Source organism: Falco naumanni, chromosome 5 (genome assembly GCF_017639655.2).
Source record: "Falco naumanni isolate bFalNau1 chromosome 5, bFalNau1.pat, whole genome shotgun sequence".
NCBI lineage: Eukaryota > Metazoa > Chordata > Aves > Falconiformes > Falconidae > Falco > Falco naumanni.
Window position 1 is genome coordinate 35,468,154 of NC_054058.1, and position 17,571 is coordinate 35,485,724.

At 49.2% G+C, this 17,571-nt stretch overlaps 2 protein-coding genes across 2 annotated transcripts; both read left to right on the forward strand.

Annotated features, from left to right (window-relative positions):
* Nucleotides 1-6,408: 6,408 nt before the first annotated feature.
* On the forward strand, nucleotides 6,409-7,132 carry LOC121088766 (MIEF1 upstream open reading frame protein-like). The gene is made up of 2 exons (XM_040595311.1): nucleotides 6,409-6,548; nucleotides 6,888-7,132. The coding sequence occupies exon 2, from the start codon at nucleotides 6,899-6,901 to the stop codon at nucleotides 7,124-7,126; it is 228 nt and encodes a 75-aa protein (XP_040451245.1). The 5' UTR covers nucleotides 6,409-6,548; nucleotides 6,888-6,898; the 3' UTR covers nucleotides 7,127-7,132.
* Nucleotides 7,133-7,190: 58 nt separating this feature from the next.
* MIEF1 (mitochondrial elongation factor 1) lies at nucleotides 7,191-16,819 on the forward strand. Its single transcript, XM_040595310.1, has 5 exons — nucleotides 7,191-7,304; nucleotides 8,474-8,622; nucleotides 8,778-8,958; nucleotides 10,951-11,213; nucleotides 12,311-16,819. The coding sequence occupies exons 2-5, from the start codon at nucleotides 8,479-8,481 to the stop codon at nucleotides 13,115-13,117; spliced, it is 1,395 nt and encodes a 464-aa protein (XP_040451244.1). The 5' UTR covers nucleotides 7,191-7,304; nucleotides 8,474-8,478; the 3' UTR covers nucleotides 13,118-16,819.
* The last annotated feature ends 752 nt before the right edge of the window (nucleotides 16,820-17,571 follow it).

Consider the following 17,571-nt stretch of genomic DNA (forward strand, 5'->3'; position numbering starts at 1 on the left):
GCTTGCTGGCTGTTTGTTTTTGTTGCTCAGATACATTTGTTCCCTGTGTAAGGGCATGGCTTAATGTGCTGTTTAGCAGGGATAGTTAATTTTTAATTATTAGTCCAATTTTGTTGGTTGTTTTTTTTTTTTCTTTAAATCTCACTGCTTTAGTGGCTCAGCTGGGGAAGCAGTGAGGTCTCAGCTGGCCGGGTGGCAGCTCACGGAGCCGCAAGGGAGAGAGTCACCCCAGCCCTGGAGAGTGTCACCAGCAAATGGCTTCACGCTCACGTGCCCCCAGCTGCAGGCGCTGGCTGCCCTGCTTTCCAGAGCACCACAACAGAGAGGATTTGGCTGCAGCCGTGGTAGGAGGGAGGCAAATTCCTGCTCCTGGCAGCAGCATGTGTTTCTGTGGCTTACAGGCACACTTACACCCCAGCTGTGTCAGACCTTCACCTGGGAGCGATCTTGGCAGGGCTTTGCTCTGTTGCTGCATAACAGCCTCAGAGGAGCCATCCAAAGCTGTCCCATCCGGAGAACGGGCTCCGTGTCACTGGAGTGAGAGGCTGACATAAGGGATATAACCCATGGATGCTTGGATGAGGAGCCTGGCTTGGGGCCAGGCTGCTGCAAGCTGTGCCTTTTGTAGCTGCAGCAGGGACAAGCACGTCAGCAGAAGGGTGGAGGATCAGCCCACTTCAGCTAATGTTTGGGACATTACTGTAAGCATCTCCAAGAACCCCAAACACAAACCTTTACTTGAAATTAAGGAAAACTTGGCAATCCTGGCATTTCCAGCATTTCTGGGTGTGCTTTTTTTTTTTTTTTAAGGCAAATGAGAGGAGAAAATAGTCATTACTGTCAGTTGAAGTACATTACAGCTATGTAAGAATACACATTTTTCAAGGCCATATCTCTCCTCACCCTGCCAAATGAAATACAAAATAAAACTCCATTGTTTTGCTCTTGTGTTTCCTGTGCCTTACGACTTGAACCATGGATCCTCTTGGCTAAAGTCCATCCCAGTAACAATTTAATTTGGGAACCACGCTTCACCTTTCTAAAAATAAGGAAAATTGAGAAGAAGAGCAACTAAGCTGTGCTGAATAAAGGCCTAAAATGACTTCTCCAGGATATCAAATTAAAGAAAATATGTTACCCAGAAAATGTATAAAATCAAATATTATGAACCTGCCTCTATGCAACAAACTCTTTCCTGGAATTTTAGCCCTGTCCTACAGTCTGGACCTTTTCCAAAGAGAGAGCAACAAATCATCAGTCATATCTTTTTTTTTTTTTCCCCTCAGACACTTACTAAGAACCAGACACACACACAAAAATAAAAGAATGTAGAAAACATCTACCCACTTCTGTTTGGTTCCCAGAGTTTTTAAAGCATTTGGCTCAAACTGTTACCCAGAAGTGAACATCAGAGTACTGCAAAACAAAAAACAGACAGATTTTCTCAAATAGGACAGAAATAAATCTATCTAAGGACCCATGACTTAATGGGACGAGATGTGCAATAGGTGCCTTCACCTAGAAAAAGAAGAGAAGCAGCAGGATATAGCAGCTCTGCCCTTCTCAGGTTGTATATATGTACATGGGACTCAACCCCACATGATGTTGGGAGTTCAGATGCCCCTTACACAAACCAAAATTCTATGGCTTGAGGACCTCACCACAGCATGTGGCAGGCAGAGTACAAAAACCCTGAGATCACCATGTGCAGCCCTGCCGGGGTGGTGGTGATGGGGCTGCTGCCACCAGCTGCAAGCTCTCAGCTCTCCGCAGACGCTTCTGCAGAAAGCCCACAAGGCTGTCAGAGTGATGCAAAATCACAAGGATAATGGCACTCACAAAAGCAGGGTCTCTGAATGGCTCTGGAAACCTTCTGCAGCATGCAGCTGGTGCAAGGTGAAAAATGTGGGGAACAGATCTTACTAGCCAGGGAATAATAATAAAAAAAATAAATGCTTCAAACAAATCCAGCCACAGGGAAATTTGGTTGAAGAAACACGAGTTGCGCTAAGAACAAAGGTGCACATGGACCAATTGCAAAAATACTACAGCAGCATTTTCCATTTGTTAGGTAACAAAACTGAGCTTTCCCAGTGACCGTTGGTGCAGATCCTTGCGGTGGCAGCAGCTCTACATTGCACAGGAGACTGCTCATGGCTGTCAGTGTTTGCAGCACCCTGGGCTGCAGGGCTGGAGGCTGGGAAGCTGAAAAGCCCCACTTCTGCAGCAGCAGCAGGGCTGGGAACTTCTCTCTTTCCCCCTGGCAAAACATGCCCTGCGTGTGGCCCCCCAGAGTGGCTGGTTAGTCTGTTACTAAAATCTGGGTTTGGGCTGTAAAACAGGAATGCCCCTTGAAAGGCAGCTGTGTACCAGCAATCTCTCCTCCCTCAGCACCTGTCTTCCTTCCCACATGCACTCGACTTCAAAGGTGCTGGCGGTTCAGGGAAAGAAGCCACTTATGCTGCCCGTGGCCATCCACGCCTCCTGGCTCATTGCACCCGGAGAACAGGACCCCCAAAGCCATTATTCCTTGCGATCGCTCAAGGGAGATAAAGAAATAGGGCTGCAATGAAAGAGAGAGCTGTTGAATGAAGTTACACTGCCAAAAGGCCTCTGCAAGGTCCATTTACTAGAAGATATTAAGGGTATTAAACTCAAGCTCAGATGGCATTGGTGGGTCACTACCCATCTTCCCTCACACATTTTGGGATTTTTTTTGGCTCCTGGAAAAGGCCAGCCTTCTATTTCAAAGTGCAGTTTTTCTCTTGACCCTGCAGAGTTCCTGCAAGATGCCGTTTGCAGATCTGTGAGTCACATTCACCTCCCTGCTGACCAAGGAGGGTTTCCTGGCTGGTGGTGGGCAGCACAGGGGTGTCTCCCTGGCTGGGAATGGTCCTGCTCTTGCAAAATGGGTGATGGGAAGCCCTGGAGATGGCACTTGACTCCCAGGAGCAAAGGCTGCAAGCTGGGCTAAGAGGCAGCGGTTTGCTGCTTTTGGTGGCCACCAGAGTCCATGGCAGTGGCTGCTTGAGCGGGAGGACTGGCTGCAAGCACGAGAAGACTGGTAGAGGAGTGGCAGCTCCCCAGACTCCCAGGAAGGCCGTGGTTGGAGGGGAAGTCTGTGCCTTATCCCAGGTAACAGCATGGGTTATTGTGCTGTCACCCACGCTGCCTTTGATATTTCACAAGCTCCCTTAGTCATTTGGGGAAACAAAGGTTGTTATTATTCCGCAGGTGCACAGCTAAGGTGTGCTCCCTCCTCTCCACCTGCACCTCTCCCTGTCACGGCAAAGTAAATTCCCTTTCTTGCAGGCATGCAGGCTGGAGTCAGGGGGGGCACCCCATTCCCAGTGGGTCCACGGGCAAAGAAGCCACCAGGCAACAGGGCTCGGCAGGCAAATGGGTGCCAAGGCCAGCATCCCATCAGGGCAGCACAAGGCTGGGGGGGCGCTGGGTGCGTCCCCACCAGCACGGCTGCATGTGGTGGGTCAGCAGAGGAGCTGATTGAGTTGGGAAAGGCTGGAGAGAGGGGGGATGTTGCTTCACTGTTTCAGTTCGAGTTTACAACCCCCAGCATGTCACCAGAAGTCCGGCACTTGCACAGCAGCCGGGATGGTGTCAGCCATATGTTGCTTTGGCATTGCAGTTGCCCTTCTCTTTGCAAGACAGAAGGGGCAGGTTGAACACCTGTGCTCACACAGTGTGGGTGTGGGGAGCCCAATCAGGCAGTGGGCACAGGCAGTGGCCTCCTTGGAGGGGCCAGGGCAGCTTGCGGGCACATTGCGTGCCTGGAGCAGTTCACACACACACACACACACACAGACACACACACACACACACAGACACACACGCGCGCATGTGCACGCACACACACACAGACACACACACACGCATGCACACACACAGACACAAAGACACACAGAGACACACATGGACACACAGACACAGACACACATGCACACGCACACGCAGCTGCCAGTGAGGGGGCCTGAGCTGGCAGCCAGACCAGGGTGAAAAAAAACAACAGAGAAACTCTTAAAACTTGCACAACCCAAGGGGTCCAGGCTGGGGAGGGGGCACTTATGGAGGCCTGCAGTCCTTGGCTGCCATGGCAGGAGGGCAGCAAGGAAAGCCCATCATTGCGCAGCCTGATCTGGCAGATCCCATTCATAGTGTGTCAGGGATTTGCCACACATCACTGCACAGGTTTTGATCCGAACTTGAAAGTTTCAGGGGCTGGGCTCATCAGTGCACCTGCCCAGAGGCAACAGAGCCCTGTTGTGAGGACTGAAGTATTTCTGTGGCTCAACAACCCGAGGAGGAGGCAGGAAGCTAGTAAGAAGGTTCAAAGATCAATTTTCATTCTGGCAGAAGGTTAAGGGTAGGGAATATGAACACTGCCTCCAAGGTCCTGGATAGCTCAGTATATGAAGTGGTGATCTGGAAACAAAGATGAGCAATATACCAAACATTTTTAAGAGATGACTCAAAGCTATTGACTCTTGAGAAGATCAGAAAGGACTTTAAGTAAAATGCAAATGTGGCAAATGGGCAGCACCATGCATTTGCCAAGGTTTAACTGGGCACATGCAAAGTCAGACAAGAGATAACAAACTGCACGTAAGAATTACAAAGCTCCAGACAGTGTCTAGCAACTCAGGAAAGGATCTGGATGTCACACAAGCCCTGGCTCTGTGAGTAACTGCAGGTTAAAAAAAAGCACACAAAAAAAAATCAGCATGCAGAAGGAAGAAGGGGAGAATAATATGGAAAATATGATAATGCTATTATGTAAATCACTAGCACGGCCTCTCTGGGAATACTGTCTGCAGTTCAAGTAAGCCTTTCTCAGAAAGGGCTGATTAGGGGCATGGCAAACTCACTCACAAAGAGAGATCAAAACGATTGGGGTTGTTTATCTCTGAAAGGAAATGAACAAGAGGAGATTGGCATGGAGTGAGCTGGTCTGCAGCTTCTGGTTTTCTTCTTGTTCAATTCTATCACTGTTATATCTGGTGTCACTGAGAAGTGTATGAAGGGATGTGGCTCTCCTCTGACACACAGTTTGCTCTTTCTCTCCCCCTCTCCCCAGGGGAGGCATGGCACATACAGTTATGTTTTATATTTTGGTAGGATCCGGGGAAGATGAGATGGCTACGGAGGAATAATTATTCCCCAGAGTAGGCATGTAGTAGCAAAGGTGAGAATAGAAAAGGGGGTTTTGCACCTGGACAGAGGGACAGAAGGTCCAGGCTTCAGGAGGCTCCTTCCACTTCCACAGGTAGACCCTGGACAGGCTGCCAGCTACTGCCCTTCTCCCAAAACCCTTGAGACTTCCAGACCAGACCCAGGTTCCTTGGAGATAAAGATAAGGAACTGGAATTTGATAAGTTATTCTTTAAAAAAGCATCTGGGTAGTCAGAGGTACCTTCAGATATGCAGCATGAACCCACTGCTCTCTGCCTGCCCTGCAGCACCAAAGAAACCTTCTCTACCCCTGTTACCCTGGGCAGCCAGCACGCACAGCTGGTGATGGCCATGCCACCCTGTGGGTGGGTGCTGCCTCGCCGCAGCCTGCTGAACTCTCACCTTTCTCACACAGAGCCGAGCCCGAGCTGTTTCATGGCATTTAGGCCCATCAAAGCCAGAACGGCTGAAGGAAGCACCGACTAGTGCTCCAGCTGCTCTGGGCTGCGGGGAGCACACTCGCAGGCTCGTGGAGCTGCCGAGGCCCACAGCCCGGCCTGCCTCCCCGCAGCACACGCAGCCCAGGCTGCAAACGAGAGGAACAGGCCCGGTGCTGAGGTGGGCTCGGCGCAGGTACCCACCCTGGCCTCGAAGGCAGCGGCAAGCCTAAGCGAGGCCTAAACGGGGAGGGAGGCACCTGTCTGCCATGGGGACAGCTCAGAACAAGGTGGGAAGGGGCTGCTCCACCCTGGGCTGTCCAGGCACAGCTTGGGTCCCTCCAGGCCGCACTGTGGGGGTCCCACTTACCCCCCCGCTCCCCTCAGCTGTTCCCCACAGGCTTTCAGGGTGTCCCCGGCCCCCACCCTGCCCCAGCGTCTTCCCCTCAGCCACCCTTGCTGAGGAAGCCGGCATCCCTGAGGGGCACGGCCTCCTCAAACCAGGCCAGCACCGGGCCCAGCCTGCCCGTCCCAGCCCCACCTGGGAGCGAGGGGGGCGGCAGTCCCCCTCCCCAACGGCAGGGGGCAGCCTCTCGGCGCGGGCGGCCGGCGCGCAGAGGCCCCCCCCTCGCCTCGCCGTACGGCGGCGGGCGCGGCGCCCCGCCGGCAGGGGGAGACAGCGCTGCGCCACCTGCCCCTCTCGGGCGCGCGCCGGCCGGAAGTCCTTTGCCGAAGGAACGGTTTGGGCCCCGGCGAGCGAGCTCTATGATTGGCGGGGCCTGGGTCACGACCCGGAAGCGCATCGGCCATGTTGCGGGTGACCCCGGGAGCGGTGCCGGGGGGGAGGCGGCGGCATCCGCTGAAGGGAAGCGGCGGCCTTGAGGGTCCCAGAGGGCTTCCCTTTCCCCAGCGCGGTTCTTCCCGGTGAGTGCGATGCGGCCTGTCCCCGCGGGGCTTCCGCGGGCCCGACCCCAGCCTGGGACCCCGGCGGGGAGCGGGTGCTGCGGGCGGCCCCGGGGCGGCCCCCCATGAGAGGGGTCAGGCCACGGGGCCCCCCGGTTCCCCGCAACAGGGCGGGCAGCCGTGCGCCCTCGGGAGAGCCCGTTATCCTCGGTACGCTGTTAGAGAGGCCGTCCAGCCGCTTCCCGGCCCGCGAAGGACGGCGGCCTGTGGGGCCGAGCATGAAGGGGGAGGCGGTGGCCAGTGCGTCCCTCGGGGAGGGAAAAGCTGACTCAGATTCCGCATTTCGTCACCTTTCTCTAGGTTGTTCTTCCATGCACGCGTCCCCCATGGCAGCGTGGTCCCGGGAGGCTGTCCTGACCCTCTATCGGGCCCTGCTGCGCCAGGGCCGTGGGCTGCGCTACACTGACCGGGATTTCTACCTCGCTTTCATCCGCCGTGAGTTCCGCAAGAACCAGGGGCTGCAGCGGCTAGAGGACAAGGAAAGACAGTTGGAGAAGGGGCAAGCTTTCCTGCAGAACAAACTTGGGGGCCTGGTTTAGAGATCCCCTGTAGCTCATTTTGGCCCCATTTCTCTTTTCTTTCCAAAACCCACTTGCCATCTAAAAGACATGATTAACGTTCCTTGTCTACCACTATCTTGAAGAAGTCTGGAACGTGCTTCCTACAGGCACACCAGGAGGACTCTCCTGTTCTCTTTACAAATGCGTTAGGTCACAGGTAGGTCGTTTACAATGATGTAACCATGTTCTTCATGCTACTATTACAGTTAGCTTTGTGAAGATGTTGGGGTTTTTCTGCCTAGGGGTGAAGAGTGACTGGATTCCTGATTCATCAAAGCAGGAACATTCTTCCTAAGATTGTAGCTTGACCTTAGAAAAACCTAAGGACAGTTTTAAACCACCCAAGTCAGGAAGGCTCTGAACCTTTGAAACTGATTTAGAAAACAGATTTCAAGTCAGGTTGGAAGAGTTTCCTGATGTTTTCATGTAGGTTCACTGAGGATGCATCTGCAGGTACAGTGGTGGCAAAGTGTGTTTTACATGTGTAGTTGGCCAGGGAGGCTCTTTAAATTTAAATATCAAGATTAGGTTAAATGGGAGTTGGAGGAAACAAAAGTACGTACATAAAAAATATTAATGTTCATGTTATACATTACTTCTATGAGAGTCAAACCCACCAGCCTTGAAGGCAGGAATTAATGTCCAGTGAAAGCACGGGAACTGTTCCCATTGTGGTGTGGTGTGATCTCTACTGTTGATTCTTGGGTGTCTTTGAAGTATCTGGGACTAGCCACTGCCCAGAAATCCTGGGAGTGGATGCTCTGAGACTGCCTTGGCAACTCTTGGGAAGATTCTAATTTATTGCAAACAAGCAGTTGACCATCCCTGGATTGCCTTGTCTGTGAGAAAACTTTCACCCATTAGATTGAGAATAAGACAATAAATTGGCATTAAAAAAATCATGAGAAGCACAAACTAACAGGAAGAAACCTGAATGGTCATAGAGTTTTACATAATACGTAGGGTTTTATTGCAAAATATTGCTGAAGTAAATCTTTTTTAAAAAACATTAAGTGATTGTACAATTAAACTTGCTTCAATGATTAGAAGCCTCACATCAAGTTTGGGATGTTTTTCAGGTCACAAACAGAGCTAGAAGCCAAGGAATGCTGTCATTGCAGAACTTGGTCAACACTGTTCTTGTGTGTCTGTGAATAAGCAGCTTTTCAAGGGAAGATACTTAATGAGGCTGTAGGGTTGGGTGGTCCCTTCCTATAGCTCTGTGCTAAGACTCCAAGAGCTGTGAGTGTGAGGTGGAGAAGAATGGAGTGAGCCATTAGGACTGTGTGTTTTGACCCATTTGTTTAATACTGCTGCTCCTTCCAGGTGAGATGGCAGGCACTGGGCAGCGCAAAGGGAAAAAAGATGACAACGGCATTGGCACAGCCATTGACTTCGTACTGTCCAACGCCCGGCTTGTGCTGGGTGTGGGTGGAGCAGCTATGCTGGGCATTGCCACGCTGGCCGTCAAACGGGTGAGCGTGTGGGACGGTGGGGTGGGACCTAAGCATGGGGACACTGGAAAGGAGGAGTGGGAAACAAAAAGATGCAGGACGCTGGCACTAGGTTGGGTAGAATGCAAATCTTGGGCCCTTAATGACTCAAACTGTGCCTGGTGATGTTGCTTTAGATGTACGACCGGGCAATCAGTGCTCCCAGCAGCCCCACTCGCTTGAGCCAGTCAGGAAAGAGAAGCTGGGAAGAGCCAAACTGGCTGGGCTCCTCCTCACGCTTACTGACCCAGGACATGAAGACTAGCCTCAGCCGCTCCCTACAGACCCTTCCCACTGATCCTTCAGCTGCAGACACAGGTAAGGAGCAGGGTGATACTCCTGCATTACAGAGTCATCCAGGTCTAAACCCTGTATTCATTTAAAAGAACGTAAAAAAGAAAATACCCTGTCTAGCCCAGGATTTTGATGTTTTTCTTCTAAGCAGGTCTGCCAGTAACTTCAAGAATTAGAATTTAGATTGGGTACTAGTGAGTAATAGTCATCTATTTGCATTCTTCGTTCCTCTCATGACTTCATGGTCTTAAGCTTTATTCTCCCCCAGTCTTTTCTCTTTCAAGCTGAATACTACTTGTGCAATCTTCTCTGCCAAAAAGCCATTATGTTCCTTTCAAGCTCTTTGTTGCATTTCTTTGGACTGTTCCAGTTTCTGTCTTTTTAACAGGGAATATTTGAATTGTCAATGTACTAGCAATATATAACAGTATTTCCTATATTATTTCTACCTTTTCCCTAATAATTTCTGTAACACTGTTTGCCTGTTTAGTGCTGCTCATCACTGAGTGAGTCTTCATCAGGTTATAAAAAGTGACCTGCAGTCACCTTTCTGAATGGGATGATAAGTAGTTTAGAGTGCTTCAGTGTCTGGTGGGTGTTTCTCACCGGTTTTACTTTCTATCCCAGTTATCTCCAGGAGATGCAAAACAAAAGTCAGGATCAAGCTTTTAAGTTGATTTCCAGGTTGTCTACCAGAAAATCATCTTCAGGATGGCAATAGATTTTCTGCTGAAGAAATGTTAAGTAACTAGACAGCTATGTTAAATGGGGTCTAGATCACTTGACTGAAGTCCCCAAAGATGAGGACTGAGGAATAAAATCATTGACAATGGCATCTTGCATTCTTGACTTAATTACCATAAATTAAGATGGAAAAATATTTTTTCATGAGCAGACAATGAAGTCAGGTTCCCTATGGTTTTGTGGGCTATTTCTTTTCCACACAGACCCACAAATCGGCTCAAAAGACCCCCGTGGGACAGGACACAGCAGCTGCTGAGGTTGGGCGAGATGGGTCTGTGTGCAGCTTGGACAGCCGTTCTGCACATGCTGTGTGACCAAATGTCTGTTGCCAAACAAATGTGCGACAGCTGATTGCTATAATGGCATCGCTGACTTCAGGGTTTCTCCTGCACCTGTTAAATACCACAGCCCTTCCAAAGATCTCTTAGATCTGTAATTCTTCCTTAATTCTCACTGATAACTTCTGAAACTCTTGCTTGGTCCATATTAAGAGAAATCTAAAAGATAGATGGGAAGCACTGACGTTTCTTTAGGAAACCAGTCAGAAAAAAAGGGGCTTGGAGATGCTGTGCGGGTTAGACACTGCTTAATAACACAGATGGCAGCATGAAGCATTGCATTGTTGTATTTTTTGTGTCTAAGAGTGTGCTCTCTGTTCTTCAACAATTGAAGATTTGAAGGAGGATTTCACTGGAGCTATGATTCCCTGAGTTCTGCTGGCCCTGCAACCTGTCAGCTCACCATCCTGATAAGTGTTGATCAGACATCTAACAACTATTCCATTTCCAGGTGGTGTGATCTCTGACCTCATACCCTAGTCAGGACTGGGTTTTGCTGATAACTTGTAGAAATCCATTGTATTGTTAAAAACTTAATGAGATCATGATGGTTGTTCAAGAGTGTTTTACCCACTGGTCTGGCATCATGTTGAAACCTTGTGAATTGCTAACAGTGCTGAATTTTTGATGAAATTGAACGGAGGTACTGCTCGCATAGCCATTAAAATTACTTCCTTGTACATGATGTTAGTCTTGTTTGGCTAAATTCCAAATCTAGTAACTTGTTTTCATCTGGTTTGATGCTTGTAGGTAGTATCTTTTGAAGTTTCTCAGCACATCCCTTTTGACTGGTACCTGTGTAAAGCGTGCAAAATGTCTGCTGAAAGTTTTTTGAGACCTAGGAGGCTGCACTTCCATGCTGCAGATTTTCTTCTGCGGATCATTTCACAGTGAAACACTGCAGACGATCAACAGTTTTCCTTCTGTCTTGCAGACTTTTTTCGACCCACAAAGTCCAAGCCATCTGCCAAGAGGAGTCAAGTGGAGCTGAAAAAATCCCGCCTTCGTCTGTCTCTGCAAGAAAAGCTCTTTGCTTATTATCGGAAGAAGGTCGCTATCCCAGCAGATGAGCAGGCCCGGGCCAAGCAAGCAGCTGTGGACATCTGTGCTGAGCTGCGCAGCTTCCTACGTGCCAAGCTGCCAGACATGCCCCTGCGTGACATGTACCTCAGCGGCAGCCTGTATGATGATCTGCAGGTAATTCCTGGGGCTGCATGGTGGGTGATTATTCAGAAGGCTGACTAGGCAGGGGTATTTCAGGCTTCCCTGTTGGCACTGCTGGCTCAGCACAGCATTCCTCTGTAATAAGGCTCGTAGTGTCACCTTTCCCACCATGAAGGCAGGTGTTGATTTATGCAATACTGTTTGAACAGGCGTGAGTGACCCGACTGCTCTGGAGTTGCCTGCAAAGCATTTGCTTTTTGCTGGTTTATTTCTTTCGAGTATCTCAGCCCTTCTTTCCTTGCCTCTGTCTCTCCCTTTAGCTGTGTCTTTCCTGCTGTTTCTCCAGTAGACCTGTTTTCTCTCTGTCCCTTCTATTTCCTTCCAAATACATGATATTCCCTTAGGACTCCTGTGTATTGATGTAGGTCTTCCCTACTTTTTTTTTTTTTTTTTTAATGCATGACAGACCTGGATTGGACAGCAGTCCCTGCTGCATATCTCCCTGATGGCAAGATGCCCATGGCTATAGTGAGTGATTCAGAGGCACGCTTTTTTGTTTGAGTCAGGGCTCTGGAATGGAGTGTTGTGTCCAGTGAAACTTAGATCTGGGGTCTTAATCACATTGGTGAAAAGGAATCTTTAATGACCTTTTCCACACAAGTGGCAGACCGAGTGAGGGCAGTACCTGGTTGTAGCATGGGATAATTAAACAGTGGCAACTTAAGCTTATGTAGAAACTTAATACTCTGCCTCCTTTTTTAAAGTATCATGTGGTGTTGCTGTGCTCTGGGCCAGCTGCATCTCACATCCAAGGAGTGGACTTTGAGCAATAAGAGGCAAAATGGTTCATCTATATGCAGTCCATATCAGGTCCTGAAGTATTTAGAGATCTCTAAATAGTACCTACTGCGTAAGCACTAGCTTGGGCTATACCTTGGAGTTATCCTGGTGCTGCTGAGAAATAGCCCTTCAGAATATCTTTTGGCAAAGGGAGGCTGTGAATCCAACGCAGAGAGACAGCTGAATCCTTATTCCAGGTTCCTTTGAACAGAAGGCTATCTAAAGGTGATGGAAAAAAAGAGCATGGAGAGAGAAAGCTTGTTCTTATGGACTTTTCTTTCCTGTGAAAGGTAGTGACAGCTGACCACATCCAGCTCATTGTGCCTCTGATGCTGGAGCAGAACCTGTGGTCGTGCATCCCTGGGGAGGACACCATCATGAACATTCCTGGCTTCTACTTGGTGCGTCGAGAAAACCCAGAGTACTTTCCCCGTGGGAGCAGCTACTGGGACCGCTGTGTGGTGGGAGGTTACCTTTCCCCCAAAGCTGTAGCAGACACATTTGAGAAAGTTGTAGCTGGCTCCATCAATTGGCCAGCAATTGGGACTCTCTTGGATTATGTGATCCGTCCAGCAGCTCCCCCAGCAGATTTGACACTGGAAGTCCAGTATGATCCAGAACGGCATCTTTTTATTGACTTCCTACCATCCCTGACACTGGGTGACATCATCCTTGTGGCCAAACCCCATCGATTGGCCCAAAATGACAATTTGTGGCGATTGAGCCTGCGGCCAGCAGAAACAGCTCGCCTCCGGGCCTTGGACCAGTGTGATTCTGGCTGCCGTTGCTTGTGCCTGAAGATCTTCAAAGCAGTATGCAAGTCAAACCCAGCCCTGGGTCACCTCACTGCCAGCCAGCTCACCAATGTCATCTTGCACCTATCCCAAGAAGAGTCCAATTGGTCTCAGGACATGCTGGCTGATCGCTTTTTACAGGCACTGAAGGGGTTGATCCACTATTTGGAGGCAGGTGTCCTCCCTAGTGCTCTGAACCCCAAGGTGAACTTGTTTTCAGAGCTCACCCCTGAAGAAGTGGATGAGTTGGGCTATACCCTCTACAGCTCTCTGTCAGAGCCAGAGGTCTTGCTGCAGACGTAATGGGGCCTTACCTAAGGAAGCATTGATAGGGTTTAGCCAAGGTGTCCTTTGATTACTGCAAAGTATGTCTCCTCCGCCTCTCTCCACACACGCACGCACACACACACCCACACGCACACACACACCCACCCCTCACCTCTCCTCTGTCTCCAGCCCCCCTGTCCCCTTTGGTTCATTATTATTTCCTGCTGTGGAGTTGGTGCTCCCACTGAATTTCTTGGTGCTACTGGTCCATTTCCACCATCTCTGCCCCAACAGGTATCCATTGGCTAGGGAAAAGAGGCTAAAACTGCAGCTCCAAGATCTTCGCATAAATTCTGTTGATGTTTAAGTGTCTACCAGAAAAATAAACCAAACTATGCACTCCTTTCTCCTGTAGTACACTTACTGCAGCAAGTCCGTTTTGGTCTGAAGAAGGTGGAACTGGGCTGGTAAATCCAGTGACTATTTTAGCAGACTTGCATTGGGGTCCTTTCCTTTCCTCCAGTCTTCACTTTGCCCCATGTTTCTTTTTCTCTGCTGTACCATACTTACTTTCCTCTTCTAATTTTTCTTTTGTGTCTCTTCGTCCTTTTGACCCAGTTGTGCAGGGCAGACTGACTGAGATGTTTTGGATAGGGTTTTATCTTTGTATTTCTGAGTGGGTGATGATTACACTGGCAGTATTTAGGACTGTAGAGCCTGGAATATGAGAATGTCCATGCCTGTGGCTCCTGCTGCTACAGAGCCTTCTCATCCTTTGCCAGCTGGGTTCAGGGGTAAGAGCTGAGGCTTGTCCAGTCTGCTGCAACAACCTCCAGTATGGGCAGTTCTCACTGAAGGTGTGGTGGGGAGGAAGAAACCTTTGTGGTTTGGCTATTCGATGAGGCCAAAGGAGCACGACTTGCCATTCCTGCCTAGCCAGATCTGCTGGGTATTGCTGGTGGGAATGGCCTGGGGAATGGAGAACAGTGTGGCTCCTTAGATATCTCTGGCGTAGAGGAAGAGAGGTTGAATGTGCAGGAGGGGTGGGAGACGTGCATGTGAGCAGGGATCTTTTTTTTTTATTTATTTTATTTTTCATCTTTCCCAAAGAGCTTATGGCTGTTCTGGTTTATAGGAGGTGAAAGCAAGACTGCATGCCTCAAGGGGCTTTGTAATAAGCACATGTAAGCCAGATTCTCACCAGCTATAAGTCTGTAAAGGTGATAGGACTGAACTGATGTCGTCAGCAAGGTTCTGTCCCATACACTGATACTAGGGTACATACGTAGAGCTGGCATTTAGAGATATGTTGGCTTTGCCATCTGCTCTCAATTTGTGTTTTAGTCCCCTCCCCAGTCACCTCAGAACTGAGGCTGTCCATCCCCTTCCTCATTCCCATGCGCTGACTTTCCAGTGCTCCCAGTTTACAATTACTTGTAGAAAGCTCGTAGGGGCACATCTTTCCATTCTGTCCATTCGGACCTGTTGGTAATGCAGTTCTGCCCACTCCTGTTTATGGCTGCTGTCAGGCTGTTCTCCCTTGGCTGCCCTACCATCTGCTGCTGACTGCAGTATGGGTTTCAGGGGAGCACCTGCTGCGCTGTTGGTACAATCTAAACTAGCCATGTAGACTCTGCGTACTCTGCATTAAGCCTTCTGGCATCCTGTCTTCAAAAACGGGGAGGGAGGGTGTCCTCCCAAGTCTGGGGCTGGTTTTCGGTCAAAAGACCAGCTATTGTTGCAGAAACGTAGTTGCCTTTTCCCAGCTGTAGCACCTTTTTTTTCTCCTTGCTGTCCAGCCTCCCTAGCCAATGGAGAGGCCTACTGCAGCAGCAGAGTTCGGAGGCAGCAGGAATTCCTTTTCTCTTCCCTTAGTCTCAGGACTTCCCCCCAGCTTTGACAGAGAAGTCTCAAGGTGAGTTTCAGGAGTGGAACCACCGAGGGGAGTCTTTAGTCCTTGTTTTCTTTTTAGAGGCAGTGCTGGTGAGATGAGGGAGGGAGCATCTTTCTTGGACAATCCGTCCATTTTAACCGGTGTGTCATATAGTATTGCATATACAGTGATAATGCAAAGTTGCATTTTAAATTATTTAATCCTTAGGGTACTGGTATTTTCTAGACTGCCAGATGCGTACTTTGAAATCTCTGTGTATATATAAAGTCTGTAGTCTATACAAGGTTAACAGAAATTCCGTTTGTATGATTTTGTGTTTTGTAAGTTTTGCAGCAGTGTTGGTCAGCTGTTGATTGCTCTTCACTCTGGTTCCCAGATTTTCCCCCCTCTTCTTTCCTCTGCCCTCCACTGCCTTTCTGATGTCAGCCTTCCTACCCTAGAAGCAGACACATGAGACATGGAGCCTATAGGCTACTGGGGGAGATTCCCCTTTCTTTTATTTACTTGAAGGTCAACAAAAATATTAAAATACATGGGTTGTCAGGAGTTCCCCATAAGTTCGTTTCTTCAGTGTGATCTTTACCCCTCACTTGGTGCTGATTCCAATATCATGCTCTTCACATGGAATTGAGCAGCAACATGGTTTGGAATGATCAAAACTGTAGATACAAAAAAAGGTGAGACATGAACAGGAGGAAGCACTGTCTGAGCTGGCTTGAGAACAGTTGCCACATACATATCTGTATATAGAATTCTTTACATGAATGCTTTTATTTCTTCCTGGCAACCTAATGAATTAATATTTTATGGCCATTTCTTGCTGCTATTGAGCTCAATTTGTGCATCAAATGGAGACTGAAACTGCCTTTTTGCCTTTTCTGTAGACTTTGCTCCACTTTGAATCACTTCCATCATTTCTTCCCATCAGTTTTGCCCTCTGAGGTAGCCACAAGCCCATTCTTGGGAGGCAAATGCTCACTTCCTACAGGCGGCCACCACAGCAGGCAATAGCTGCTGTGGCAGTGGCAGTCTCAGCAAAGGCCAAAGATGTAATGGGTCACAGGAACACTGCAATTAGGAGTGAGTGTTTCAAGAGCAGGGTCCTGCGTAAGGGGCAAGAGAGGCAGGGAAACAGAAGAAATAGGGTAAGTATGCAGGAAGCTTACACTAATGTTGTACCTGGCCTGTGGGTCAAACGGACTGTTGCAGAGTTTTTCAAACTGGCACCTTTCAGTATTAAATGCAGTACGTGTGTTGACCTACAGCCCAGAGGGCTGTCTTACCTATAGGTAGGCTCCTTCCTAGTCAAAGCTGTAGCACAGAGCAGAAGGACCTAAAGCTGAATGTGAAAAGGGCAGCTCCCAGCCACCTTCCTGGCAGAGTGGCTCAGAGACAAAGAGATTGTAAGGGGCCCAGAGCGTGCATCTGGCTGCTTGCTGCCTGGGCTCCAAGAATGCCTCTGTGTGTTCTCCTATAGCTTGGCTCACATGAGGTTCCTATGAGATTGTTGTCTTGTTCCCTGTAACCACAGGGCAAGGACCAACTTGCTCAGCTGTGGGGTTTTGCTGCTGCTGAGCTCCATCACTAATCCTTGAAGTCAGATGGATTTCTTTTCCCTGTTTAAAAGCAATTATGGAAATGAGGCTGCTTTCTGCCTCCTGACAAGCTGCCATCAGGGTTCTCACTCTTTGCATGTGGGTACTTGTGGTGAGAAGTGTCGGTCTTCAGGTGACACCCCATCTCTCCCAGGCCTGGAGGTTGGGGATTTGCAAAGGGGAAAGTCTAAGTGCATGGTCTGTGACAGAGTGCGTGGAATTCTGAAATAAAATGACTTTCCGTGGTAACCTGGTTGTCTGGGTGTGTTTATAAACAAAGCAGCATGTCTCTGCTTCTGTCTCAGTGTATGACCTTTATGCTGACAGTTCTGCGCCACACCAGATTATACCAGATTCTGCTCGGGGACTGACATGCCCCTTGCTGATTTCACTTGCTTTTCCCTTGTGGCTCTGGGTGCTCAGCACACTGCAACTTGTCTTGAGAGAGCAATCAGCTCAGTACTGCAGTGTGCTGGCTCCTGGCAGTGTTCACACCAGTCACAAGATGATGCGTAATTATGGTGCTGTGCCTCCCATCCTTTCTCTGATTGCCCGCGTGCCCCGACAGGCACCTGCTTTTCTTGTGGCTTCCCCAGACTTCACAGGCTTCCGTGCCTCTTTAATATTAAACTTTCCTGTGCAGACTCCTCCACCCTTGCCCAGTCACACATTGGTTTCTCCCCTGCCAAATGCACTCCTCTTTTTATCCAAGCATCAGCCTTGAGGCAGTGAGGAAGCTCTTGTGCCAGGGGCCTGTGTCTGGTGTATTGAAGCTCTTTGCAGTAAGACCCAGTTTTATGTGCCTGCTTACGAAGGTGGGGCAGAAGTGTTGGATGTCGGGTAAAACATGAAGCGATGCCACTTTTGATGAATCCCAGGCTCCTTAATTCTGGGAAGACATGCTACAGTGACAACATTGTCTTGCGAGACTTGTTTTAATGAGGACTCTGCAATTAAAATTTAAGTATTTTGGAGGATATGTTATGATACAAAGGGAGTCT

Bases quoted from the DNA above. Each gene is read 5' to 3' on its own strand.
- LOC121088766 (XM_040595311.1), top strand. From the start codon at position 6,899: ATGCACGCGTCCCCCATGGCAGCGTGGTCCCGGGAGGCTGTCCTGACC.
- MIEF1 (XM_040595310.1), top strand. From the start codon at position 8,479: ATGGCAGGCACTGGGCAGCGCAAAGGGAAAAAAGATGACAACGGCATT. The intron at 8,623-8,777 runs GTGAGCGTGTGG...ATGTTGCTTTAG, and splicing joins CCACGCTGGCCGTCAAACGG to ATGTACGACCGGGCAATCAG. The intron at 11,214-12,310 runs GTAATTCCTGGG...TTCCTGTGAAAG, and splicing joins GCCTGTATGATGATCTGCAG to GTAGTGACAGCTGACCACAT.